This window comes from Equus asinus, chromosome 2, assembly GCF_041296235.1.
Source record: "Equus asinus isolate D_3611 breed Donkey chromosome 2, EquAss-T2T_v2, whole genome shotgun sequence".
NCBI classification, from domain to species: domain Eukaryota; kingdom Metazoa; phylum Chordata; class Mammalia; order Perissodactyla; family Equidae; genus Equus; species Equus asinus.
Genome location: NC_091791.1, coordinates 122,637,961 through 122,665,418, shown reverse-complemented (window position 1 = coordinate 122,665,418; position 27,458 = coordinate 122,637,961). Strand labels below are relative to the sequence as shown.

At 53.6% G+C, this 27,458-nt stretch overlaps 1 protein-coding gene across 3 annotated transcripts in view; it reads right to left on the bottom strand.

The window, feature by feature from the left end:
* The window catches only part of ADAMTS7 (ADAM metallopeptidase with thrombospondin type 1 motif 7), a 46,974-nt gene extending 22,506 nt beyond the window's left edge, over positions 1–24,468 (bottom strand). The window contains exons 1-9 of one of the 3 annotated variants that reach the window (XM_044763766.2): positions 24,294–24,468; positions 23,592–23,891; positions 15,407–15,762; positions 13,503–13,668; positions 12,170–12,366; positions 6,628–6,711; positions 6,151–6,275; positions 5,125–5,274; positions 3,923–4,066 (exon numbers count right to left, since the gene is read on the bottom strand). In XM_044763766.2, coding sequence (XP_044619701.2) covers positions 3,923–4,066; positions 5,125–5,274; positions 6,151–6,275; positions 6,628–6,711; positions 12,170–12,366; positions 13,503–13,668; positions 15,407–15,762; positions 23,592–23,691 — 1,322 coding nt within the window. In that variant the 5' untranslated portion in view covers positions 23,692–23,891; positions 24,294–24,468. Of the gene's footprint in view, positions 1–3,922; positions 4,067–5,124; positions 5,275–6,150; positions 6,276–6,627; positions 6,712–12,169; positions 12,367–13,502; positions 13,669–15,406; positions 15,763–23,591; positions 23,918–24,293 lie in introns of those variants that run through there. The other 2 variants (XR_011498190.1, XM_070497452.1) reach the window with 2 other exon arrangements.
* Between the last annotated feature and the right edge of the window lie 2,990 nt (positions 24,469–27,458).

Here is a 27,458-nt window from a genome sequence, read left to right as displayed (position 1 = left end):
TAATCCCTCTTCCGTCAGAGGCCAGAGTCCTTGCTCTCACATCCATAAGAAACCTTGGTCGCGTCCCTGTGTAAACCCCACAGTGAGTGGACTTCTAGAAAAATATGGCACACTGAGCAGACAGATTTATCTCCACTCTCTTCCAGAACCCCACTCTGACGATAGTAAAGGAATAAGCAAGGCATAAATCCACAAGGACAAAGGGAAAGAGAGGTGACGATGGCAGATGAAAGATGTCAGCAAAATTCTGGAAGCCGGAAAGCAGGTGGTCAAGTAGCAGCTGACCTGGTGGAGCAGAGAAAGCTGAGAGCCGAGCCCTGCAGGGAGAAACCTCCCAGCAGCAGACCCTGGAAGGGCTCAGGAATTAGGGCCCCAGGGACCCCTGGAGGCCAGGGTACCAGCAGGACCGAGGACGACGGCCTGACTGAAAGTCACTAAGAACCCATCAGGCCTAGATCCCCTCTCCAATCCTGTGTGGCTAGGTCATGGCCACCTCCCCACCTGGCAGGGTAGGAGGGTCACTCTGGAGGGGGTGAACCAGGGGATCTGGCCCAGTTGAAGGCCCAAGGCAGAGGGATCTACAGAGAAAGGGGACAAGAGCAAGCCTATAAGAGGAAGGCTGAGCACCCGCCAAGCCCCTTCCTCATCTGGATGTTAGAATGCTGTAGCCAGACTGACACCCTCCCAGGAAAAGACTAGAGAATCCCTCCCTGGGGAAACTGAATCACTCAGGAAGATGATCCCAGATACTGCCATGTGAAGATCTCCCACAGAAATAGCCCCATCCCGACCAGTCCCTCAGCAACGACTCAGGAAAGTCCTGTCCAGGCCACAGACTGCCCAGCTGGGATCCCAGTGCCTCCTTCCATGTAGCAAATATAGCCAAGCCATATTAGGGAAAACCTTTACCATGAAAGGAAGAGATACAAAAATAACTCAAAGGCAAGAAAGCATTGCAGGGAGCAAAAGAAAAAAATAAAATCCATATAAGCAATAATCTTAGAGAGGTAAGAGCAGACACTGTACTCATGAAACAAGAACAGGATAATAGAAAGGAGTATTTAGTGAATAAGAAAGTTCAAGAAGTTACAAGTACAATAGAGGGCTGGTCTGGTGGCACAGCAGTGAAGTGCCCACATTTCGCTTGGGTGGCCCGTGGTTCACCAGTTCAGATCCCGGGTGTGGACATGGCACCACTGGTCCAGCCATGCTGTGGCAGGCGCCCCACATATAAAGTAGAGGAAGATGGGCAGGGATGTTAGCTCAGGGCCAGTCTTCCTCGGCAAAAAGAGGAGGATTGGCAGTAGTTAGCTCAGGGCTAATCTTCCTCAAAAAAAAAAAAAAAAGTACAATAGAAAAAAAAATTTAAATCTAATACAAAGGTTGTAAGGAAAATACAAGGATGTCTTCCAGAAAACAGAGATTAAAAAAAAGTAAAAAATAAGAATAGCTGAATAGTAAGGGTTCCAGAAGGAGAAAGTAGAAGAGAGATGATTATGAAATAAATAACACAAGAACTGAAGGACACGAGTTTTTAGATTAAAGCGTCCACCAAGTGCCCCTCAAAATAAAAATAGGCCAAGGCAAATAATTGTGAAAGTTCAAATCACCAAAAAAAGAGAGAAAGAGAGAGACAGAATATCCTAAGAGAGAGACAGGGAAAATCTAAAAGCTTCCAAACTTATTAAACAATCACGCACAAAGGCCTGGGAATCAGACTGGTATGGGACTTCTCAAGAGCAAAGTTAGAAGCTAGAAGACAAAGGAAAAGTGCCTTTGAAATTCTGAGGGAGAATGACTTCTAACCTAGATGTTGATATCAAATCAAACCACCAACCAGCCCTGAGGGAAGAATAAAGACACTTTCAGTCAGACATCAACCTCCATGCACCCTTCTCATAAGGCTATTTGAGGAAGTGCTCCAACAAAACAAAGAAGCAAATCCCTCTAAAAAAGGGAACATAGTATCCAGGAAACAGGAAGACCCTGCATGACAATTTCAGGGCAGATCTAGAAAGCATGCAGTCCAAACTGGAGGAGGAGGTTAGAGGCAAGTCGGGGGAAGGTCCAGGAAAGAAGGAACTGTTAGATGAGGATGTGGCAGAGATTACCTTCTGGAAAATAGATTAAGAGACATTTTATAGAACTGTTGGAGATAAGACTTAAGAGGGGCATCTTGTTAAGAGGTCATCTTGTTATATATAACAACGCTTGGTTCAGCAATATTTACACAATCATAATAACAAAAATACTAAATATGGACTTGATCAAAATGTGTTAACATCCTATTGGGATGAGGGGGAGATGTGTGTAGGAAGTATCAGAAGGGGGCTAACTCCCAACCTGCCATTGTACAATCAACAGATAATATCTAAAGTGAAAAATCAAGAAATAGCAGCCTAGAAAGGAATTTTGGAAATGTGAAAATAAATAATGTACGAAAAAGGGTTAAAGTTCAAAGTAGTTGCCTAGAGAAAAAGAACGGAGGGTGAGGAGGAGTGGGGCTGGTGATTTAAAGTTCTGCTGTTGCCATCTTGAATTCTTACTATCTTTGAACCTGTGTCTTGTAAGCAAGTCTCACGGGACAAAGGAGCACGTGTCTGAGCAAAGGAGATGCACGACGTCTGTGTCCACCATCCCTGCCACCTCAGCACGGCGTCCCAGGGGACCCACAAGGTGTGGGAGCTCAGTGAGACTCCCAGCAAGCAGAAGATGCATGTGTTATGTCTGCACTGAGGAGACAGGACTGACGGCCCCAGAGGCCACCCTCTCCCTTTGAACCAGAACTTGCTTCACACGCAGAAAGAAGAGCATGACATTTTAGGAAACACGAACAACCAAGGAACCCTATCCTCCTTTGCTACTTATGTGCCTTCCCCATATCAGTCAACCGCTGCGTTGGAATGAGGGGCAGAAGGAAAGGGACAGTGGGGCAGCCATACTCCCTTTCTCTTTTGGTCTTTCCTCACTCATTAGTGAGGTGAAGGTGGAGAGTGCTGGGTGAGCGTGCACGTACTAAGAGGTGAAACAAAACCAGGCAAGTGAGTTTTGGACAGCATTCCCATTGTTCCCGTAAATGTGACCTATGAAAAATGAACTGGGTCATTTTGGTAATTCCACATATGAGATCAAGGCTCCTATATTTGCATTTAAAACTGCCACCACACAAAATAAAGATGAATGGTAAAATTTATGCTAATAATTTAAGTTTTTAAATTTTCCTTTGGGCCAGCCTGGTGGCACAGCAGTTAAGTTCGCATGTTCCACTTCGTTGGGTTGAGGTTCACTAGTTCAGATCCTCGGCACGGACCTACACACCACTTGGCACGCCACGCTGTGGCAGGCATCCCACATATAAAGTAGAGGAAGATGGGCATGGATGTTAGCTCACGGCCGGTCTTCCTCAGAAAAAAGAAAATTTTTTCTTTACAACAATAGTAATCAGCAACAGTAATCAGCAAATAAAAAACAGTATAACAAACGAAGAGAATGTGAAAGAAAGGAAAGCTTTCTATTTCCATACCTTGAATGGCCCTTCTTTCCCTGCCTTGCACTGGACCCACCGCCACGTGCCCAGCCCTGCGCCTCCTCCAGCCTCATTTCCTAATTTGGCTCCCAGAGCCTCACTCACTATACTGTTGGTTCCCTGAAACCGATTCTGCTCCTCCACGTCCTCGGGCCTTTGCTAATGCTTCCTCTTCCAGCAACACCACTCCTCTCTCCTCTGTACATTTGTGAACGCCCGCTCATCCTCCAAGATGTAGCCCAGGTGGCCCTTACAGGAGGACATTGGGGACCCGGTCCTCATCTTTATCGGGGGCCCCTCTTTGTTTCCCTCTACCCTGGCACTGCATTGCATCTCCCCACTAAACCCTGAGCTCAGGGTCATGGACAAGGCCTGGGGGCTGGGGAAGGGGCTTACTCGAGGAACCTGGTGATGTACTGGCGGCTGCAGCGGGACCAGGTGAGGGGGGCGGCGTCGTACAGGAGCTGTGGAGACATGATGAAAGCCCGTTTCCCAATGGGCTCACAGTCATTGCCGCTTCCGTCATGCTGAATGCCAAAACTGTGTGAGAGCACAGGCCCCAGGGGCAGGTGAGCCAGCAGGAAGCAGCCAGCCTGCCCCTCCCCTAGAGGTCTGCAAGGTGCTGAAGACTGGCTCCTAGGGATGGCTCCGCCACCAAACTGCTGTGTGGTCTTGGGAAAGTTACATCCCCTCTCTGAGCCTCAGTTTCCTTAATCTAAAATGTGGATGTGATAGCTAGTATCCCACGGAGCCCTCCTTCAAATGCACCAGCCTGAACCTGAAATGAGCTCACTCAGTCTGCAAATTGCCCAGTGCAGCATTATTACTCCTGGAGAGAGGCTCAGAGAGGCTAAAGCACCAGCCAAGGTAACACAGCCAGGAAATGGCAGATTTGGGGCCAAGGACTCTTTCTATCGTCACAGGCGGGTTCAAAGCCCTGCACACATGGCTGTCACTCAGGAAGCCCAGAGCATCTGAATGATGACCCCAAAACCTCTGACCAAGAGAACTCTCTGTAAGCCTGCCCTCACTGGCTCCTGGACAGTCTGAGATGCTGCCATGTTCCCCAGTTAAACAGCCTGGCACAGATGGCTGGGGGTGTGGTCCACATTTCAACATGAGAGTCTCATGCAGGTGTCAGATAGAGGGAGCCTTGGACATCACTGAATCCAACCCCCTCAAACAACAGGGAGCACACAGAGACCCAGAGAGGGCAGGGCACTTGCCTAGGGTCACAGAGCAATCAGGAATAGGGGTGTAGTGGGGACCAAGAGTGAAAAATGCAAGCACTGAGGGCAACGGGGAGGGATAGCCAAAGACCTATGGTGACTTTCTGGCCTATCCCAGCCCCGCTTCAAATAAGACTTACTCCAGGCCAGCCCCAGAGGCACCCTGGTGGGCCTCTCTCCTGTTTAACAAGGAAGTAGCCTGACTTGGGGTCGGGGGGAAGGAAATGACAGTGCAAGGACAGCATGTGGCCATGCCAAGTCAGGGCTTCCTCCCCCGGGATTTTGTGGACCAGGCCTGGCTGACTGGTGCCCCTAGGTTGGGAAGTGAAGCTGGGTTCTTAGTGTGGCAGTGGGGGGCGGGTGAGGTACCTGTGCCCAAGCTCGTGGGCCACGGTGAAGGCCAGGGGCAGGCCTGTGTCCTCGTTAACACTGCAGCTGCGATGTGGCTGGCACATGCCCGCCACATGAGACAGGCCCAGGGTCTCGCAGGGCTGGTTCATGGCTGCACACAGGTCCTTCCTGCACACACATAGAGAAGGGGCCCTCAGGGTGACCTAGCCAGGTGCCAGGCCCAGCCGAGCTGAGGGGACCAAGGAAGGGCTCCTGCTGACCCCAAGGGAGTGAGGAGCGAGAAGGATGCCCTCCCATCACCCCAAGACCAGGCCAGCAGCCATGTGGGAAGCAGATGCCCTCACTCACACAGGACACCTATTTGGGCCTGTGGAGCAGAAAATTTTGGTTACTGTCCCAGCGAGGGTGCTGACAGAAGCTGCCAGAGCTCAGTGGAAGGAAAACGACTCTACCTGGAGTTCAACAATACTACCTCTGAACAGATGCGCAGCTGTCAGAGGCTGGGGTTGAGGCGTGGGGGGGTAGGATAGGGCAGTTAGGTGGCCTTGGCTACAGAAGAGCATGAGAGAGCTTTCTAATGGAACTGTTCTGTCTCTAGACTGTGGTTGTGGATACAGGAACTTACACATGTGATAGAACTGCATAGAACTGAATACACACACACACCTGTGTGTGTAAAACTGGTGAAATCTGAGTGAGGTCTGAGGATTGTGTCAGTGTCCATGTCCTGGCTGTGCGTGCACTATAGTTAGGCCAGAAATTACCATCGGGGAAAACGAGACGAAGGGTACAGACATCTCTGTGTATTATTTCTGACAACTGCATGAACCCACAATTATTTCAATGTAAAAAGATCTCCCCAGTGCTGACAGAATCGAGCCTTGGGTCAAAGGTGTGTAAACTCTCCTCAAAGTGAGGCTCCCTGAGACACGGCTGTCTCCCCTCTTCCTGGGGCTTCTCCCTGAGGGTCAGTCAGGTAGCACCCCACTCCGAACCAGGCTCTCCTGGCCCCACTCCCGCCTGTCCCTCTGCAGCGGGCAGCACCTGGTGAGCAGGATGGCAGTATCGTGGTGCAGTGGGTGGGCGTCCCCCTTCATGTTGATGCTTTTCTGCCACTTGCAGAAGCTCCTCAGGGTGTTGTCCGCATGGTGTGTGATCTTTAGGTCCTTCTAGGGGCAGAGAGCATAGTCACTCACGCCTCCCCCTGGGCTCTGAAGGGTTAGGCCCAATTCTACTCCCGACAAAGGCAGGAGACAGAGGCAAAGGCGGGGAAAAGGGAGGACAAGCTGCCAGCCTTGTGGCCCCAGTCCAGCTTCCAGTCTGACCACCCCTCCTGCAGGCACGTCTCAGGGGGAACCTGAGAAAGGGTCAGCCAGAGACTTGGGGGTGACAGTGACACTTCCTGGCCCAAAGAGGCCCTCGCTGTACCCTCCCACACAGTGTAGCTCAGATAACACGACAGAGGAGCTCTGGCAGCCAATGCCCATCCCAAGGGCAACGTGGGGCCACAGGAATTCTCACCTCCTCATCTTCCAGCAGGACCAGGCGCACGATGGTGATGTGGATGGGGTTCCCAATGCTGGGATCATGAAAAAGGCCAGCCACCTGCCCAAGAGATGGGGGTCAAGCTGTCACCCTGGATACAGGATATGGGCAGCCACTGTCCACCTCCAACCCACCCGGAGGGATGCACATCCACGTTCACACACAGGAGAGCTCACTGAGTGCACGCAGGCTGGGCACACGGATAGTGCGTGCACACGTGCCCATGGATGACATGCACACACGCTTCCCCAACCCCGCAACGGCAGAACTGGGGAGCACCACAGGGCCTCCCAGGCCCCTCCCTGGTCCAGGCCAATCCTGAGCACCTGTTTGGGATCTGCTTAAGTACCAATGCCAACTCACACCGACAAATGCTGGCCCCCTGACCCATCTCAGGGTCCTAGTTTGCCTACTCTGCCCTGGGCTGAGACAGCCCTGCAGCCCCCTCCTGCCCAGGGGACCAGCATCCAGGGATGTAGAACTCCTGTGAGGTGTGAGACCTGGGCAGAGCCTGCGGGAGGGGTGCAGTGGGCGCAGGCTCGTGGAGTCTCCCCACTGCCCTGCTATTCCATCTTTGGTGGGGCCAAAGGGGCAGGCGCGGTCCGTCAGTGGCCCCCACGGCTGCACGAGGGCTCCCCACTCAGCCCCTCAGAGTCGGCCACCCCTAAAGATGGATGGTGCACCGAGGTGCCAGGAAGTGGGTGGGGAAAGTTCTTTGCTCTTTTAAAGCTCCCTCAGAACAAGAAAGAGGCCAGCCCATGACTGGGGACAGGTGTCAGGTTCCTGGCGGGCAGAGACAGCAGGACAGGCCAGTTGCAAGTTGGCTTCTAGCAATTCCATCAAGAAAAATCATACTTGAACAGGAATGGACAAAATGCAGACTCTTAAGAGGGTACAAAAGCCCCTGATAATGGGCATGAATTACACTTTCAGAACCCAAGTCAAGAATGGTGAAGACAGTGACGCCCTGCGCCTCCGTCCACACCCCCACACAAGCCTCCACACACCCCCTTCCTCCTCACATCCAACCGATTTTGCCTCTTAAACTTCGCCTGAATCCACCTCTTCTCTCCATCTCCAACGCCACAGCCCAGTCCAGGGCACCAGCATCTCGTCTGGCCAGCTCTCAAGGTCTCCTGACAGGTGTCCCCAAACACTCTGGCCCTCCAGCCCACCTGCAGCCTAGCAGCTCAGTCATCTGTCATTGAAATGCAAACCCAATCACCACGCCTTTGCTTAAGGCAGTAGGTAGCCCTTCGCTGTCCACAAGGTGAGGACAGAAATCCTGGCCCTGGCCAACAGGCCAGTGTGGTCTGGCCCCTGCCCGCCTCTCTGGCCTCACTCTTTCCCATGCCCTCTCAGTCCCTGGCTCCAACCACTGTGGCTTTCTCTTGGAATCCCATGATTCTTCCTACCCCAGGGTCTTTGCAGATGCTTTGCCCTCTGACCTTCCCTCTCATCTTTCCCAAGTTATCTCCTACCCTCCTATGAGCTCTCAACCCTCCACCATGTCTTCTTGGGAGCCTTTATTTTACCCAACACTCCCGAAGCACAATGAACTTGTCCTTCCTAGCACCCTCTGCCATTGCACCTTCATATTCATTAAAGTGATGGTTTCATTAACGTCTATGTCCCCCATAAGCTCCATGGGACCGAAGGCTGTGTCTGTGTGGGCTCCCTCTTACAGCCACAGTGATCCATTTGGTACCTGGCACCTGATGGGCACTGAAGAAATAGTGGCTGAATGAATGAATGAATCTTGAGCACTTGCTAAGTATTTCTAATGAATTATCTTATTTTAAAGAAACAGGAAAATGAGAAAAGTAACCTGGAGAAAGAGTAAAAGAACAAGTCTTTCCTAGACTACAGTCAGGTGAACTTGGCAGCAGCCCCCAGGAAAGTGGCTCTGGAGGATGAGAAACCCTGAGGGTCTGCTGAAACCTGCCCCATCTGGCCTACCCTATATCCTGAGTGAGGGCTGGGGGCATCTTTGTGCCACCAAAGCCCCTCCCTCCATGCTTCTAACACCTCTCACTGCCTCCCAAGAAGTATGGAGGCAAAACGGGCACTGGGAGGCACTGGAAGGAGGCAGAGTCGTAAATGGTTGACCACCTCAACCAAGGAGTGTCTGTTAATGGCCTGAGGTCAGTGTGGGGTGTTTCCACTGGATAAACGATACCCAGGGAAGTTGAGCCCTGTCCTGGTGCAGGACCAGAGAGCAAGCCTGGGGTGTGCAGTGTTTGTGAAAGTAAGATCTGGGTGTCACAGGTAACCATAAGCTCCCAGTGAGCTGACAGTATGACACAAGCCACTCAAAAAGGGCCTGTGACTACAGAGAGCATGAACAGAATTGGGGATGCAAAATGGGGTAGGCTGGGGGCCTGTCTTGCTAGGCTTGGAGCAGACCCACCTGAGCTCCCAGACTCAGTGGCACAGAGACAACACTGACAAATTAGGGCTTGCAGGAGGCCCTTGGAGAGAGGAGTAAGGCTGTCCCGAAGGTGGCTGTGGGGCTGGAGGGCAGATGCTACAGCAGCCCTAACAGCCGCAACTAACACTGACGGAGCCTAACCCGTACTGTCCTCGTGCTGGGAGCTTTGTGCGCATTAGCCCATTTCACCTTCCTACTTCCAAGGCAGGCACAACCCTCCCCTTCCACAGATGAAGAAACTGAGATTCCAAGAGAGGGTGAAGCGAGGGTCAGAACCCAGGCAGGACTGCCCCAACACCCCTGCTCTTACTTCCTAAGTTTCGAAAACGGTGCCTGCCTACTCTCTTAGGGCTTTGAGGGGCATATTAGCTTTGACAGTTCTGAAAAGTCTTGCAGTAAACAAGACTGTGTTCCTTTTTTTAACCCTGTGTTGCCAAACTTCTTCAACAGTGACATCTTTTTTCACAGAACACTTATTAGCATCCCCTGGAAGAAGTACTTCCTGGAATATTCTTTGGGAAATGCTACAGTCAGGCAGTTTCCCGAGCACAGGATCCTATTCTTATACATCCGTGACCTTACCCTTGGCGCAGAGCTGGCACCCAGCGAGTGTGTGTTAGATGAACAAACTTCCGCTCCAGAGGGAAGAAGCGGGTAAGTTCTCCCCATCCCCACCACTCTGTTCCCCCACGGTTCTAGCCCACTCCAGCCCCCACAGTTACCCAGCTGCCCCTCTCTGGGGCAGGTTAAGGGGCACAGAGGGCAGAGTCGGGCTTTGCAGGCAGAGAGGCCTGAGCTCCAGTCCCAGCTCTGCCACTTACTAGCTGTGTGACCTTGAGCAAGTCTCTTGGCCTCTCTGAACTTTTGTTCCCTCAACTATAAAATTGGGGTGAGGCTTAGATGAGGCAGTGGGTGTAGAACACTGGGCAAGAAGGAGGTGTTCGCAAGGCTCCAGCCCTTCTCAGACGCTGGCTACATGCCATCCTTTGCCCCTGCCGAGTCCTACTGCCTCCCCATGGTGTCTAGCACTGTGAGGCTCATAGGTGCCCAATTCTATCCTAACCAATGCTGGACTTGCCAGCTCAGGAAAGGCTGATATGATCCAGGGCAGGTAAACATGACAGCCAGACCCCCCTTCCTCCAAGATGGGGCTCAGCAAGTGAATGTGTGGGTCCTGTGAGCCTGGATGGGAAGGCAAGAAGGGGCTAGGCCCTGGGGCCAAATGCCTGGTCCCTGTCATCTATGGGATGTCATGGGGGAGCCTGAGGGGTTCAGTACCTGGCCCACTGGGAACACTCAGAGAAGCTGAGGTGAGATGAACCCAGTTAACCATTGGTGGCTCCAGCCAAGCTCCTGGCCTCCTTCAGGCTGAGCCCCGAGTGGTGAGAATGGGAGGGAGAGGACTCATGGCCTGGGAACCTGGCCATACCCACTCCCCAGCCCAGGGCCCAGGCCCTGCTGTCCAGCAACAGTCCTCCTCGAGCCCTGGCCTTTAGTGGTTCCCCTCCCTGGGCAGATGAGGCTAAACAGAGGCTTGGCTGGGCCTGAGAGGCCTCAAGTGCCAGGCAGAAGGCTGTGGCTTTTATTTCATAAGGAGCAAGAAGCCAACAAGGTGGCCAAGTCAAGCAAGAACTGGCCCAAAGCTGAGCTTGCCGATGAGACTGGAGCAGTGGACCCTGATGACCATGGATGGAGCTTCTTCCTTCCTCCGAGCCCAGGCTTCACAGATATCAAATGGTTGCCCAGAGAGGGCCGGCCTGGCGGCTCAGGGGTTAAGTGTGCACGTTCCACTTCGGCGGCCCGGATCCTGGGTGCGGACATGGCACTGCTTGGCAAGCCATCCTATGGTAAGCGTCCCACATATAAAGTAGAGGAAGATGGGCATGGACGTTAGCTCAGGGCCAGTCCTCTTCAGCAAAAAGAGGAGGGTTGGCAGCAGTTAGCTCAGGGCTAATCTTCCTCAAAAAAAAAAGGGTGGCCAGACACCAGACAACCTCAGAGGGCACTTCCTTGGGGGATGCAGGAGGTGAGGGGCTCACACACAGGAAGCAGCATATGACCCTGGCCCCAGTGCAACCCTTAAACATCATCTGGCTGTAGAGCACACGTCCCTTGCCCTGCCCTCAACCACCCAGCCCAGGAGAGACACACCGTTGTCCAGTGGCCTGCCCACTGGGTGGCCTGCCAAGGATGCCAAGGGCAGAGATCTTTTCTCCTACGGAGTGGCAGAAAGCAGCTAGGCAGCCTGAGGCCTCCCACCTGCATACCCGGGATAGTAGCAGGGTCGGAGTGGCTGGCACCGCAGTCAGCTCCAGCAATCACCAGCTCCAATCAGCCACAGTGCCCCAGGTAGGACTTGGAAGACCTGGGCTCCTATCCAGCTCTGCCCTGCCTCTCTGTGACCTGGGCAAGTCACTCACCCTCTCAGGGCCTAGTTATCTCAACTGTCCCATGGTGTCAAGAGCAGTATACCAACCCCATAAGGTATCATTGTCATCCCCAGTTCACAGATGAGAAGATGAGGCTCAGACAGGTAAAGTGGCTTGCCCAAGGTCACCAGCTAGTAGACTGCAGAACTAAACAGATCCTTCTAACTCTAATGCATGCTGGTGTCTCAGGCCAGGCCTGGTGTGATTGGGCACTTCTGTCCCCAGTGCCCAGCACAGGTCCTGGCACAAAGGAGGGAGGGGTCTGTTCAGAGCGGTATGAATGAACCAACCTGTCTACGAACTCTCGCATACAGGCACAGGCTCATGGCTACCTTGGACTCCCCTCCCCCAGCTCCAGTCCTGACAGCAGGTAGAGGCAGCCTCCCAAATGCCAGCTGAGCCAGTGAGGTGGTATGACACCCAATGGTGTCTTCACAGCAGCCCTGACGGCCCCACCTCTGCCCAGGCTCTCTCCTAGCGACTCCCTAAGGGGCCCCCACACCCTCCTGGACTCAAGAGCTTGGAGGCTGTTTCTTCTGCTTTGGGTGGTCAATGTGAGAGCCAGAGCACGCCCTACACCCAGCCTCTGTACCCTGCCAACACCACCCCCCGGAGGCCCTCCCCACCCACCACTGCCCACAGCCTGAAGCAGCCTCACCATGTTCATGATGGTCAGCACGTAGCTCTCGACATGTGGCTGCCCATGGTACTCCACCATTTTGGCGTCAGCTACCACCAGGGTCTCCACCCACTTCTCTTTGCTGACTGAGCGCTGGTGTAGACGCCTTGGCCGCTGCTGCCGCCACTGCTGCCGCTGCTCCCAACGCTCACGTCGGGGTTCCAGCTCTGGGGACGCTGTGGGCCCCAGATGGGGTGGGGGTTAGCTGCCAGTAGAAGGGCCCAGGGCACACGTCTCAAGGGCCTCTCCTCAGCGAGCTGTCTCTGGGGCAGCAGGAAGAGTGCTGGGATCAGAGGCAATAGGCCTGGACTCCCATCGTGGCTCTGCCCCAGACCTGTGCCATATGACCCTAACTGGTCACTTCCCTTCTCTGACCCTGGGATCCCCAAGTATAAACAACCTCAGAGGATGACCTCCGGGGGTCAATGAAATGGTAGATACGAATGCAATAAAGCACTGTGCGCACATGATGACTCCGGGGCCCCTATCTCCCCAAGTTGCTCTCTCCCCCACTGGGGGGTTAGCACATCCCAGCACCTGCAGACCTCGTGGCCTAACCCCCAGCCTGGGGAGCCTGGCCAGGACCGAGCCCGGCTGACCCTACCGGAGACCTGTTCTACTGCCCCAGGCTGCCCCCACATCAGACGAGTAAGCACATCTTAGAAGCTAGGGAAACTGAGGCCAAGAAGCATGCCTCTGTGGATATCTGTTCCAGCAGAGAGAGTCCCTGATCTGTGGGCAGCTTATGAGGTTGGGGTGCTAGCCAAGCAGTCTCCAAACCCCTACAGCCCTTCATGGGCAGCTCCTTACCTGAACTGGCCAGCACTATGGCCACTCTGCAGAAGAGGTGCTGATGCCACACTCTAGGTCCCCATTAATAAAGGTTAGCTATTCTGGGGTGGACCAGAGTGGGGAGGGGAGGGAGGCTCCTGGCTAGCTGCCCTGCAGGGGCTGGGTATGGCCCGGCCTTGCCTGGACACTTGAGGAAGAATGGTTGGTGAGCTGGAGGTGCTACAGAAAATGAGGGGGTAGGGGGTAGGGAGAGGCTGATCCTCCAGTGGGGGAGGTAGGCGAGGTAGTAGCAAGAGGGGTCAGGGGGTTGATGCAGGGGGTCAGCTGGGGCAGGCTTGACATGCCTCAGGCCCATGGCACACTTGGAGGGCACAGGTTATGACGATACGTCTGTCAGTCTCTCTGTGTCTCTTTGGCCCAAGGGGACCCAGGCATGGGGATGTTGAGAGAGGCTTCTAGAAAGGACCTCCATGTTCCCGGGCCCATCTCTTACCCCAGAGCTGGCGGCAGAGGAACATACCTTGCACCCCACAGGTGCCTGGAGCCCTGGAGTCACCTGGCTCTGTTCGCCTCTCAGGGGCTTGGCGCTTGTATATCACATGGGGCTGGGCACGGCCAGGCTGGGCTGGGACACCGTCCAGGGGCTCAATGAAGTAGTGCTCGTCGGAGAGCTGGAACACACCTTTCTGGGGAAGAAGCACCAAGGTCCCACGGGGAGGGCTGGCACTCAGCTGCTCTTCCCAGAGGCCCGTCCTGCCCAGCTGAGCCCACACTGCTCCCACCACCCCTGACTGACCCTGGACACACTGCACTTTCTCTCTCTGAGCCTTTGTTCACTCTGTACTGTCTGCCTGGAATGTCCTTCCCTGCCATTTCACACAGTCAAAAGCTTCCAGGCTGAGCTCAGAAGCTGCCACTCCCAGGAAGCTGCTCCACACACCCACCACACCCCTCACCCCATTAGGAGTGTGAAATGGGTCTTTGTCCAAATGTAACAAGATGGCGTCTTCCACATAGTCCCAAACAGCCGTCCTGAGCCGGGCAGACTGTGCCCGCCTCCAGGCCATACTGCATCTCCTTTGCCCACCAGCCATGTCCAGCCATTGTGTCCTCTACCAGCTGGCCATAGCGTCTGACCTGCTCTCAGGCTCTCTTAGGCAATAAATCACTCCAAAAGCAGCTCCACCTACATCCAAGCCACAGAGATGCCCATGGCCACCAGGACATCCTTTTCCCTGGTCCCAGGGCCTGCCAGAAGCTGGCAGGTGTGCCTTGGGCATATCTTGGGAAGGATCTTTGAGCAGCCTACACCCGCTGAGGCACCATCCCCAACTCTCCAGGTTTTACCTCCCTGGATACCCACTACTGGCACCAAGTCTGCCCTTGGGGCCACACAGGGCCAGAGAGCCTGGAGTGCCATAAAGTACCTCAGCAGCTCCAGGGGCTGGAAACCTGGGTGTGAAGACAGATTCCAGCACTGGATAGCTGGGTGACCTTGGGCAACTTCCTCTGAGCCTGTTTCCTTATCTGTGAAATGGAACAATGCCCATATGCACAGCTGCTGCAGAGGCTCAATGAGATTAACGGTAAGGGAAAGGGACACATGCAGGCTGCATAAATCAGAAATTTTGCTGGGCAGAAAGGTTCTCAAAGGCCCAGACGTCCTGCAGCCTGTGATGTGGGCTGTTGTGTTGTTATTAGGCACTGTCCTACCACAGCCCGTGGCTTTTTGAGCAATCTGAGCAGAGGGCCCTCCTGGGAACAGCAGACAGTGGAGAGTGTGCACACATCGACTCTTCATACCCCACCGGTGGAGCTGGGAGGGCAGGGCTGGCCACCCACTGAGAGCAGAAAGGGGCCTTATCCTGCCTGGAGTGGGAGCAGCTCCAACCCAGCACTCAAGCAGAGGAAGGCGATCAGGGCTGCAAACGGTCCCTTCAACCCCGACGAAGCCGAGAGGCCGAGGTCTGCTCTCCCGGGAGGAAGGTAAAGGCAGGGCTGCGGGTCCTGGAGAAGAGCAGCCTGAAGGGATCTGTCGGGGTACAAAGTCCTAACTTATGCTCCAAAGGAAGAGGGGCTCAGCTGCTTTCTGAGTTACCTGCTCTAGCGGTTCTCAGAGTCGGTTCTCCAGACCTGCAGCTTCAACATTATCTGAGAAATTGTCAGAAGTGCAAGTTTTGGGGTCTGGCCCCGAGCTATCCCATCAGACACTGTTTTAACAAAGCCTGTGGGTTAGTCTGGCTCACACTAAAGTTTGAGAACCGCTGTCCTAGGGAACAACGAGGCCTGTGTTGTCACTCCCATTACACAGGCGTGAATACTGAGGCTCAGAGAGGAAAAGCGAATTGGCCAAAGCCACCAGGCAAGCCTGTGGCCAGGCTGGGGGCATCCCGCGTCCCGCCAGCCCACCCTGCGCACGCTCACCAGGCCGTCGCAGGCGCTGACGGCTGCCAGGCCGCCCTCCAGCTCCGGGTCCTGCACCTCGCCCAGCAGGTGGCAGGCGGGGGCGCGGGCCCGGATGTGCGCGCGGCCCAGGCCGCCGCGCCGCCGCGTCTCGCTCACGAAGCCGGGCGCCAGCAGGTGCGGGTTGGCGGTCAGGTTGAAGCGCAGCTCGCGCCCGCGGTACTGCAGCTCGTAGAAGGCGGGCGCGGCGCGGCGCGCGGCCACGTCCCGCTTGCGCAGCGCGCGCGGCCACAGCTCGTAGGACAGGAAGGAGCCCCCCGCGTCCACGCGCACCGGGTGCACGATGTCCAGCGCCGCCCGGCCCCCGGCGGCGATCCCTGCAGGGAGACAAGCACGCGCGGCGCTGGGTCCGACGGGCTCCGGGTCCTGGCTGCTCGCCACGGACCAGGGTGCGGAGCGGCCAACGGAGGGCGCAGCCGGCTGAAGTCAGAGCGCGCGGATTCAAACCCTCACCGTGCCACCCGCCGCCTCTGCTTTCACCTCTCCGTGCCTCGGTTTCCGCATCGCGGTTATCGCAATAACCTCTTAACAGGTCTCCCTGCTTCTATTGCCCACCTTGGGTCCCCCTCCCCATCTGCTCTCAACATGGCAGTCAAGCCTATCTGATGATCATGGCTCTCCTCTGCTCAAAACCATGCAGTGGCTCCCCTCTCACCAGGGCAGAAGACAATGTTCTAGCAATGGCCTGTGAGGCCCTAGGCAAGGTTACCTCGACAATCTGATCTCTGCTACACCTCCCGAATTCCCTCCACTCAGCCCACTGGCCTCCTTGCTGTTCCTCAAACAAGTGAGACGCTCCTGCCTCAGGATTTTGCATTGCTGTTCCCTCTACCTGGAAAACACTTCCCTAGGCCATACTAAACCTCTCACCTCCTTGAAGTCTTTGCTCATCTGTCTCCTCAGTCACACCTTCCCTGACCACTTTATTTTAAAATGACAACACCCTGTTTCTCCCTATCCCCCTTCCCCTCTTTTTTCCCCCCCACAGCACTGTCCACATACTGTATCGCTTAACGTTTTTATTATTTTTTCTATTTGTCTGTGTCCTCCCTTTCCTCCCAAAGTAAACTCTAGGAGGACAAGAATCTTTACAGTTTTTGTTTGTCGAAGATTTTAAGTGCCAGAAAAGAGAGTTTAGAAGTTCATAGTTTCTCAGTAACTATTTGTTGAGTGAATCTACAGATGGGAATGGGAATGATAACAGCTTACACTCGGCTCTGTTGTGGGATCAAATGAACGGACCTACTCCACATATCACAGTGCCTGGCCCACTAAGCTGAAGATGATAGCAACTATGATTATGTCAGGTGGCTGAGGGTTCTGCATGTCTGTAGGCCTCCTGAGATGGAAGATGGAGGACCACCCAGGTGGGGCTGCCTGGCCCCTGACAACTATCACTCAGGAGGGGCAGCTCTGCTTGCTTTCTTTTACATGCAAGAGTTCATCTGAAGAAAAGGTTACAGGTCTGGAAAAAATGTGCAGACCTCTGTTCCAGTTCTTGGAGTCTGCAGAATCCTCTCCTGCCATTCTGTCCTCTTGGATTTCCCAGAAGGGCCAGTTTCTTAACTTTTTTTGCCATGGACCCCTTCTCAGAATAATGTTTTTAAAAGCCTAAGATAAAATACATAGGAGTACCAAGGAAATTGATTATATTGAATTACAGTTTTCAAAATAATTTTAAAAATGAGATGTGGAATTATGTGCTTTCTTAATGCATTAAATGAGATCTAATGGCAAATTTAACAACTACGATAATTTTTGAAGTAGCAATGTACATAAATCTTATTTCAAGATACCTGCAACTATAATGAGATAGAAAAATACTTTGGTTTTTTTCTATTGGTAACAAAATCATAGGTGCTACTAATGCTATTATGATTTGTTGCTAATATTCATAATTGAGGGAAATGCTAAATTTCACTTAAAGGTTAGAAAAACTAAAGATGTAGTATTTTCCCATCCAAGTTCATGGATCCTCTGAATTCTACCCATATCTCTTACGCTGCAGACTCCAGGTTAGGACACCTGCAATAAGGTCTCCAGGTGAGAAAGCAAAGGGAAGTTCAGAGACATGGAGACTGGCCTAAAGTCACACAGCAAGAGTGACAGAGCTGAGACTGGGACCCAAGTCTCCTCAAATGGCTTCGATCTCTCCAGTAACATTTTTCTACATTCTCAGCAGTCCATCCTTTGCTGGGTCTGTTTCTGCATCACTAACATAAAGGAGTTGGACTAGATCAAGTTTGTCAAACTTCTTTGGCAACCAGACCTAGTCTTCAAAAGAAATCTCATGTGGACCACATATACAAATCAGAATAGCACTGTATTGGGGGTGGGGGAGCACTGGAACCCCAGGGCTGACACTCAGGACTTGTCCCCCCTTTTCTGTCTCCGCAGCTCCCAGGCTCTGAGGAACAGTTAGGAAGCTGGCTGATCTAAGGATTCCCTCAGACCCAGGTCCTGCCCAGACTGAGTAGGTTTATATCCAGCTCCTGGGATCCTGGCTGCTCATGACAATGACCCCTAGGGACCACAAGAATGCCTGGGTGCCCTGCAGATGTCCTAGCATGGCTCTCCCTGGGGCTGCCTACTGTGGCTGGAAGGGAAGCCCCAGCCCAAACTCCACCCCAGCCAGGCTGCAGAAACCCAACTCCAGTCTGCTTCCTGCCAAACCGCGTGTAGAGTGCCCTGTACACACCAGTGGTGTGCTCCCCTGCTGAGGACATCCTCCACTGCCCACAACTGCCCCAGAGGTTGGCCTTCAGGGTGCAGTCCTCCAACAGCAGGTTCCAAGAGTCAGGAGGCACGCTGGGCTGGAGTGACTTGCTGTATGGCTCTGGGCAAATCTTCCCTGGATCTGAGTTTCAGGAGGGCACCAGTGAAAGGATTTTCCAGACTTCTCAGATAAGAATTGGTTAAAAACAAATTCCCAGGCCCCCTCCCAGACCCACTGAATCAGCATCTCCAGGAAGCAGGACTGGGAAGCAGTGTTTTTATCAAGAGTCTCAGGGGATGGTGATCATCAGGGAAGTTGGGAAATTCCCCACTGGGAGGGAAGCTGGCTGCACATCAGCAGTACCTGGAGAGCTTTGAAAAACTGCAGACACCCAGGACTCAGCCCAGAGGTTCTGATTCCATCGAGCCAAGGCTCTAAAGCCCCAGAATCTGTATTTTCTATGTTTTTCTAAACTTTCCAGGGATTCTGATGTAACCATTTCAGGGGCTACCCTTTAGAAGCCACTGGGCTGGATAATTTAAGACTTACTACTCTGACATCCTTAATAAGGGCATTTAGGATTACAACTCCACAACCACAGCCTGCAGACTCCTTTCTGTTTGTCAGTTAATTGATTTGGATATATTTTGGTTTGTTTTGGCTGGCATAAATATTGAAAAATATTTAATCAGTTGCCAATGTTTAAAAATCACATGATCTTGCATGAAAATCTCAATTTTCAAGCTTTCCTTGTAAAGTCTTATCATCCATCCATGTCGGGCCTAAGTTCCCACTTGTCAGAAGTGGCCCTTTAGAGAGTGCCTGTGCTCACCCATCTGCCTCAGTCTCCACCGCTCCCTATCATTTTCCCAACGCTGTAGCTAAATGTAAGTGGCCCTCTGGCTTCATGCTTGTGTTGTCTTTCATTCAGTAAAGAACTGAATCTCTAACAGAAATGGGAAAACAAGAGACGGGCTAAGAGGCCCCACGTTTCAAGAAAAATGTCTTCCCACCAGCCTTGTTTGTTCATTTACATTACCTTCCTGGTCCATGGCTTTGGGGTTGTGAGGGAGGGTTCAGTGCCCCAAGTCGAGGAAAATGTATAAGATACCAACCTTGCCCTCAAAATAGAGAAATGAGTGCAGGGCACTCACAATCCTCACCCCCGCACAATGCTGAGAAGGCCTAAGTGGAGGGAAGGGACAGCCCACGGATGGACTGGGGCGAAGAAAAGCTTCGTCGAGGGGGCACATGTGAGACCTCCCTTGACACATGGGTACATACTTAATCATGAAGATGGGGAGGGCATCTTGGTGGTAGATACTGTGTGGGAGACCCCAGAGAAGTAGGAAAAAGCCAAGAGTGAGGGGAACAAGCAGCCAGAAGTTAATCTTGGCGCAGGCATGTGTTCTGTGAATTGAGAGACAATGGAGTCACAAAATAACACATTGTCAAAAGTATGAGCTTTGAACAGGGAAAAACCTGGGTTCAGGTCCTAACTTGGCCACTTAATAGTTGTGTGGCCTGCACAGTCCTTTCATCTTGCTGAGCCTCAGTTTCCTCATCTGCTCAGAGAATCCAGGTCAGAAAATATAAGGAGGGGAAGAGGACAAAGAGAGAGCAAATGAGACACCAGCTACAGTCCAAGGCTTTGTTATTTTTAAATGAGTATTACCAGTGGTTCCCAGGGCATGGCTGCTAACGAGCAGTTGAAGGGAACAGGGCACTGACACCAACTAGCCCTGAAGCGCTCAGTGTCCCAGAGGAACAGGAGCTACATGACACACTTCCAGGCAACAGCAGTGTCTTCAGTACATGTGGGTGGGAGAGGGAGCTATGCATGTGACTGGAGAATCTGAACTACTGGGGAGAAATGGCCCCAGGAGCTCAAAAAAGTGTGCGTGTGGAGGGATCCATGTCCCCGGGGACGTACAGGCCTGCTGAGAACACCTCCTCTAGACCCTGGGCAAAGATTGCGACAGAAGCAGCCTGTTAAGTTCATAAATATGATAGGGGCTGCGTAGAGCTATGATGCCGGTAAAAGGCACTAGTATTAATTCGTGTGCTCTAGAGCCAGATGGCCTGGGTTTGAATCTCAGCTCTGCCACCCACAGTTATTAGACCATGAGCAGATTACTCACCTGCTAAGCGTCTCAGTTTCTCCATCTGTAAAATGGATATAATAATAACCATAGCTACTCTCTTTGGTCATATGAGAATTACATGAATTAGTAGGCAAGTGTTTAGAACGGTAGATGGTACATGGCAAATGTGAGCTGTTATGACTGAAAATTAGCAGAGAAGTTCTAAAGTATACTTAGCTATTTCTTTAAAAACGTGTTTTGGGGCCAGCCCTGTCGCCTAGTGGCTAAGTTCAGCGTACTCTGCTCTGGTAGCTTGGGTTTGGGTCCCAGGTGCAGACCTACACCACTCATCGGTGGCCATGCCGTGGCGGCAACCCACATACAAAATAGAGGAAGACTGACACAGATGTTAGCTCAAAGACAATCTTCCTCAAGCAAAAAGAAAAAGATTGGCAACAGATGTTAGCTCAAGGCGAATCTTCCTCAACAACAACAAAAAATTGTTTTGTCTCTTTGCCTGATGGCTTAATAAAATGTTTTTAGTTAAAAAGGAGAAAATAAAGATTTATAGGATGTTACTAGTTAATTGCAATAATTTTTACTTTCTTGTTTTGCTCTGCATTAATTTTTTTTAAAATCAACTTGTATTCTTTTTCCATTAAAATATTTTGAAAGGGGGGGCAGAGTGAGTTAAAAAGTAAGCAATTCTTTCAATGTCTCCTATAGCTGACCCCTGATAGAGACCTTGGTACAACCACCTGGTGCCAGCAAAGGGCATCTGCAGGTTCCAGTCTCCTGAATGGCATGTGAGTGCATCAGAGCTGAGTGAGCAGAGGGAAAGCTGCAGTGGGACGGCAGCAGGTGCCATTCAGCGGGACTGCAAGTGGTTCACGGCCGGGTCTGCTCTGCCAGGTCAGGAGGTCTGTTCTGACTGGTCTGGGCTCCTGCCACCCTGGGTGTTAAATACTTTGAATACCATCCCTAGGTGACAGAACTGTTACTTTGGAGCTTCTCCCAGAGAAATGCCAACATGGTATTTACCCTCACCTCTCTATCAAGAACCTGAGTTATAACCCAGCCCTTCAAACAACCTGACCTGAAGCTATGCCAAAGAGAAAAACAAAAACCAGGGGGTGTGTGTATGTGTGTATGTGTGTGTGTGACACATGCCCTCTTCCTTGAGTCCTTCTGCATGTGCCTGCTATGCACATATGTGCACGCATAGGGCTCACATATATGACACGGCGTTTTGGTGGGGACATGACCAGGCCCCAGTCCCAGCAACCTCAACAAGTCCCTCGGTTTGTCACAGGAGGAGAAAAAGTCAGGATACATTTTCCTAAAAGTGAGCCCAAGGTGTGCCCTTTGGTGTCAAGGGAGGCAGCATTCAGCGGGTGGAGTCCCAGGACTAGGTATCCTGGGCTGCTCCAGAGAAAATGACAGAGAGCTCAGCAGCCTTGGGATCAGGGATCCTGCATGGGAGCAGGATGGGGAGGATCCATGCTACGTATCTGTGGGGACATCAGAGACAGACACTTCACCCTGAAGGGGGGGTGCCCAGATTACATGGGGGAGGGCACTTGCCTCCACCCGCAAATGGCAAATCCAAGTTATAGGACCTACCAAGAACTCCCTAATCTCACTGGGTCTGCCTAGCAGATTAATAAAAATCATGGCCATCACATGGTAGTCACTCTGCTCTGAGCTAAGCAACCGACCTTCAGCATCTCACTTAAATCCTCACAAGAACCCTACATAAGAGACACCATCATCCCCGCTTAATAAACGGGCAAACTACAGCCATGGAGGGGGGAGGCTGGCCAAGCTCATACATGGGACTGGCATGCAGTGGAAGTAAGAGAGGGCCCTGGCCACAGGGGGCTCTCCCCCAACCCCTATCCTTCCCACAGCTGCCAGGGGACCTGGACCCAAGTTCAGGCTCAGGGGCAGTTCCCAGGCAACCACTGTTCCCTCATCCCCATCACCTGGTTCATCCTGAGGGTTCTCAGCTCTGGGCAGTGGGAAAACAAAGGCTTCACCTTGGTAGCCATGAGTCAAACCTAGCAGGTCACTGTCCTCTCCGAGCCTGTTCCCTCATCCATAAAAGAACTTTCCATCACCTGCTTTGCTGGGTTTTGTGAAGCAGATGAGAAATAAGAACTGGGGAGGCTGACACATAGTAGGTGTTCACAAAATGCTTGCTCTCTCTCTACTCCCTACACCCAGCTGTTAGACGGAACCTCTCTAAAACACTGCTTTCATCAGCTACTCCCCTCAACGGCTCCCCAAACCTCTAGGATCTAGTCTAAACGTCCCCTACATTCCTGCCCAGACACTTTTCTAGCCTCACAACCACAATCCCTCTGATGGGGAGGCAAGTCTGCCCCATCCCCAGCACGCAAGCCTCAGCCAGACCCCGGCGGGGACGCTCCCACCGCCTCCACACCCTTCCAGCCATCCAAAGTTCATCCATCCTTCCAAGCCCAGGCCCCTCCTTGCCTATAAAGCCTTCCCGACTTCCTCGTCTGCACAGGTCTCCCCACTATCCGACCGGCCCCAACAGACCAGGAGCTCCCCGAGCGCCCGGCCAGGGGTCCCCTACACCCTTGGCTCCTAAATTCCCAAGCCGGCCGCTCCGGCCGCGCCAGGAGCTCTGCGGCCCGGCGGGCGGCGGCCGAGCAAGAACCTGGACCCGGGCCAGAGGCTCGTCGGAGGCCGGCCGGGCGGGGCAGGGAGAGCCAAGCCCGGAGCCAGGGAAAGAAGCTCCCGCTCCCCGCTCCACTCCCGGCGCCTACACACTTGGGGGAGGGGGAGGCAGGAAGTGCGAGGGCCGCGCGAGACTCGGCCCCCAGCGTCGCCGAGGGCCGGAGGGCAGCCCAGAGGCGGTGGGCGGGGGCCGGGGGCGCGGCGGGGGACCGCGCAGACCTGCGACTCGTTGCCCTCGCCCGCGGCGTCCTGGCCAGCCTGCTTTCCAGACAAGGCGCACTGAGAAGGGTAAGAAACCGTGTAAGCTGCGCTCCGTCCAGCCCCCCAGACGGGAGATCCCGGGGGAGGCGCGCTGCTGCACCCGAGCTGGGGACACGGGAGCCCGAAGAGCGCAAGGGGCTTATTCCAGGCTACAGGCGGGCTCGACAGCGGACTCGAGGGCGGGAGAAGACCCCCCGGGGAGCGGTTTCGTTCCCAGGACCCCACCCCTGTCCCTACCACGAGGGAAGCGGGGACCGCTACAGCTCCGGGCAGAGCCGGGCGGACGCAGGGTCTACAGAGGTGAGAAGGGGCTAAATAGAGGCTGGGGGAGCGGGGAGGAATGGCAGGGCCGGCCGGCCGCAGAGAGGCGGCCACCTACCTAGTGCGGATCCGAGGGCGCCGGGCGCCAGAAAGCAGAGGAGCAGGAGCAGGGGGCGCAGCGGCTGCGCGGGGCTGCGGGGACTCGGGTCGCTGGGCATGGCCAGGGTCAGGCGGTCGCCGGGCGACCCCGCGCGCACGCTCTCGTCCGTCCGGTCCGCTCCTGCCCGGTCCCGGGTCCGGCTCAGGACATGCCCGGCCCGCGTGCAACTCGCGGCGTCCCGGCCCAGCCTCTGGCCCGGCAGGCGGCTGCGCTCGGTCCGCCGGCAACAAAGGCTGCAGGGCCCGCCCCCTCGGCCGGCTGCGGAGGCAAAGAAAAGACTAGAGAGTCAGAAGAAGAGAAAGAAAGGGAGGGAGGGAAGGAGGGAAGGGAACGCGCCTGCCGGCCCCTGCCCCGCCCCTCGCACTCCTTCCCCCGCCCCGGCCCGGCCTCGCCCCGCCCTCGCCGGCCTCGGGCCGGGGCCGGTCGCCCACCTCTCGTGGGGCGGGGTCCGGGGCAGGGAATGGGCAGTGGCCCCGGACCGACGCCAGGCCACCCACTGGGCCGACGGCGCCCTCTGGCGGTGGAGCCAAGCCGGGCCCTCCCGATCTGGGCTTTCCAAGACCCCCCAAAGAATCTGGAATTTCCGGAATTTCTGCCTTGTCCCTGAACTGTACTCAAGGAGGCGCCCTTCCTTGTGCTCCCTGGGCCAGGCAGGCCTACCCCTCTTAGGAAAAGGACACAGAGGTCTCCGGAGTGTCCAGGGTCTCGCAGCGGGGCAGCAGGGGTCCCAGGAATCCCAAGGGAGATTCTGCTCCAAAGCCAGCTCGGGAGAGAGGCCTGGGCCCTCCCCGAGTGGGCAGGCATTTCCCACGCGAGGCAGAGTCTCACAATTCCTCGTCTCCAAGTGCCTGTTTGCTTGGAGTGAAGCACAGCTTTCAGCCTGGTGACCGGCGCTCACAGATGCTCAGTAGAGGCTCCCTGGGAGCTTGGAGGCCAGCCAACCCCAGCCTCACATCCTCCGTCTCAGACACGGCCACATCTATCCTTCCGTGATTCTGGCTTCCCGTTCCCTTCCCCCTATACTCCCAGGAGCCCCCTCCAAGGAACACTCCGACCCTCCACCTCCTGCCTTCACTAAACCTGGCCCTGCCTGGAGGACACTCCCCCACCGCCGTTCCTCGGGACAGTTGTGGTCAGCTTCCTTTCTTGGCCAGCCTTTGTGTAGCCCCGTGACCTCTGCGGCCCACAGACCTCCTCTTTGTCCAGTCTCCCGAATGCACTTTCCCTCATTCTGGAAGCTCACTTCTGGCTACTTCTCCACCTCAGACCCTGCTGTCCTCCTGGGGGACCCATGCAGCACAGGGCTACTCAGATCCTTGACTTCATCTCCAATGACCTTTCACTCCACCTCAGCCACCAGCTCTCATGACCACAGCCTAGGCTGTGTCATCCCCAACTGTCCCTCTCTGAAATCTGAAAATCAGATGCCCTACTCTCAGACCAGCCTCTGCAGTCTTTCTCACCCTCCCTAAACCTTCACCATCACACTGCAGTAGTCCCTCCTTATGGGCGTGATACATTCCAAGACCCCCAGTGGATGCCTGAAACCACGAATAGTACTATATTCTTTCCTATGCATACATACCTATGATGAAGTTTAATTTATAAATTAGGCACAGTAAGAGATTAACAACAATAACTAATAATAAAATAGAACAATTATAACAGTATACTGTAATAAAAGTAACCTCAGCATGCGATTTTTTTCTTTCCTTATTAAGTTGAGAGCTTTCACCTTTCACCTAGAGGAAGCACTTTACGACTTTTCTTTGGCATATCCGAATTGTCAGCATCACTACTCTTGTGCTTTGGGGCCATTATTATTTTTTTTTTAAAGATTTTATTTTTTTTCCTTTTTCTCCCCACAGCCCCCGGGTACATAATTGTATATTCTGTGTTGTGGGTCCTTCTAGTTGTGGCATGTGGGACACTGCCTCAGCATGGTTTGATGAGTGGTGCTAAGTCTGCGCCCAGGATTCGAACCAACGAAACACTGGGCCGCCTGCAGCGGAGTGCTCGAACTTAACCACTTGGCCACGGGGCCAGCCCCTGGGGCCATTATTAAGTAAAACAAGGGTTACTTGAACACAAGCACTGTGAGCACCGCTACACTCAATCTGATAACCCAGACAGCTACTAACTGACCAACAGGAGGATAGCGTATACAATGTAGATATGCTGGACAAAGGGATGATTCACATCCTGGGCAAGACAGAGCGAGATGTCGAGAAATTTCATCACGCTACTCAGAATGGTGTGCAATTTGAAACTTATGAATTATTTATTTCTGAAATTTTCCATTTAATATTTTGGACCATGGTTGACTACGAGTAAATGAAACTAAGGAAAGCGAAACTGCGGGCAAGGGGGGACTACTGTATGCATTTTCTTCTTCTAGTCCCTTGTCATCTTCCTCTTCTCCCCACCTACCAGCCCCTCCTGACTTTGCCTACTGCCATCCCTAGCTACATTCACTGCTTGACTCCTTGCCCCTACCCAACCACCTTCCATTTCTCCTCGTCCAATTCAGACCACCACCCCATGCACCAAACATCTGTAACTGGTACCATGCAGCAGGCTCCTGCCAGCCGTCAAAGACAAATGTTCTCCACGAGGGTTCTGTGCTCCCTCTGCATCCCTGAGGACCCTGCTCGAGGTGTCCCCGTCTTTCCTTGGTCTCTATTGGCTCTTGACCCTCACTCTAAAAGCAGTCTGGTCTCCCTCCTACTAAAGAGACTAATACCCCTCCATGGATTCAGTGGCCCCTCTAGTGCTCACCCCACATCTCCGCTCCCTTTCTCGGTCACACTTCCCCAGGGGTTATGTAGATTTCTCCTCTTCTCATTTGCACCTCAGGCTCACCAACTCCACCATCCTCCTTCTTGGTGCCAAAGCCACATGACCCTTTCCAGTCCTTCTCACCTTGATCTGCCCAATGCATTCTAGAGATGCCCTCTCCCTCGCTAGTCCTCAACTCCGCCTTCTGTCCACCTGGCAAATCTCTTCACCCTGGATGCTGGGTATTCGCGGGGACCACAGCAGTGAACGAGATGGACATGGTCTCTGTTCTTGTGAGTGCTCACCCTGGAGGAGGGCCATGGCCAACAAGCAGGTACACAGATGTGTAAACAAGGCCAGCTGCTGAGAGGAGCTAAGAAGAAAAGAAAACAAGGAGACTGGAGGGTCTACTTTCCACGGGGTAGGGGGTAGTCAAGGAGGGCTGTCCTGAAGAGGTGACATTTGAGTTGAGAGACCAGAAAGGCAAGAAGGACCAGTCGTGTGAAGGTGAAAGGGAAAAGATGGGCACAAAACTGATGCATCTGAGACTTGTCCTTTCAGGCTCCGCTTAAATGTCCCCTATCGCAGGAAGTCTTCCCCTACTCCCTTCTCAGGGTTCCCAGAGCGCCTTTTGCTGCTCTCTCCACGGCACTAACCACACTCAATTGCTGTTGTCTGTGTATGGGTCTTTCAGCCCCACCACACTGTGAGGTACTCACCTCATGTCTTATTTGCCTTTGTGACCCCAACCCCCAGCACAGTAAACCCCAGAGGTCAAGAGGATCTGGGGAGGGGCCACACAGCCCTCCTTGCCCAACACCACAACCTGCAGTCCTTGCTCCTTCGGCAAGCTGCCAAGGCTAAACAGATTAGAGGCTTTTCTGAAAGGCAGCCTTGGAGTTTGTGTTCTCAAACCTGTCAGCTGACAACAATTCCCACCTGGCCATTCTGGTCCTGCATCCTGGCCTTTACTCTGTCCACGCTCTGCTGAGATGCTTCATTTTAAACCTCCTCAGGAACCATGCTGGACGCCACAGGGATGCAAAA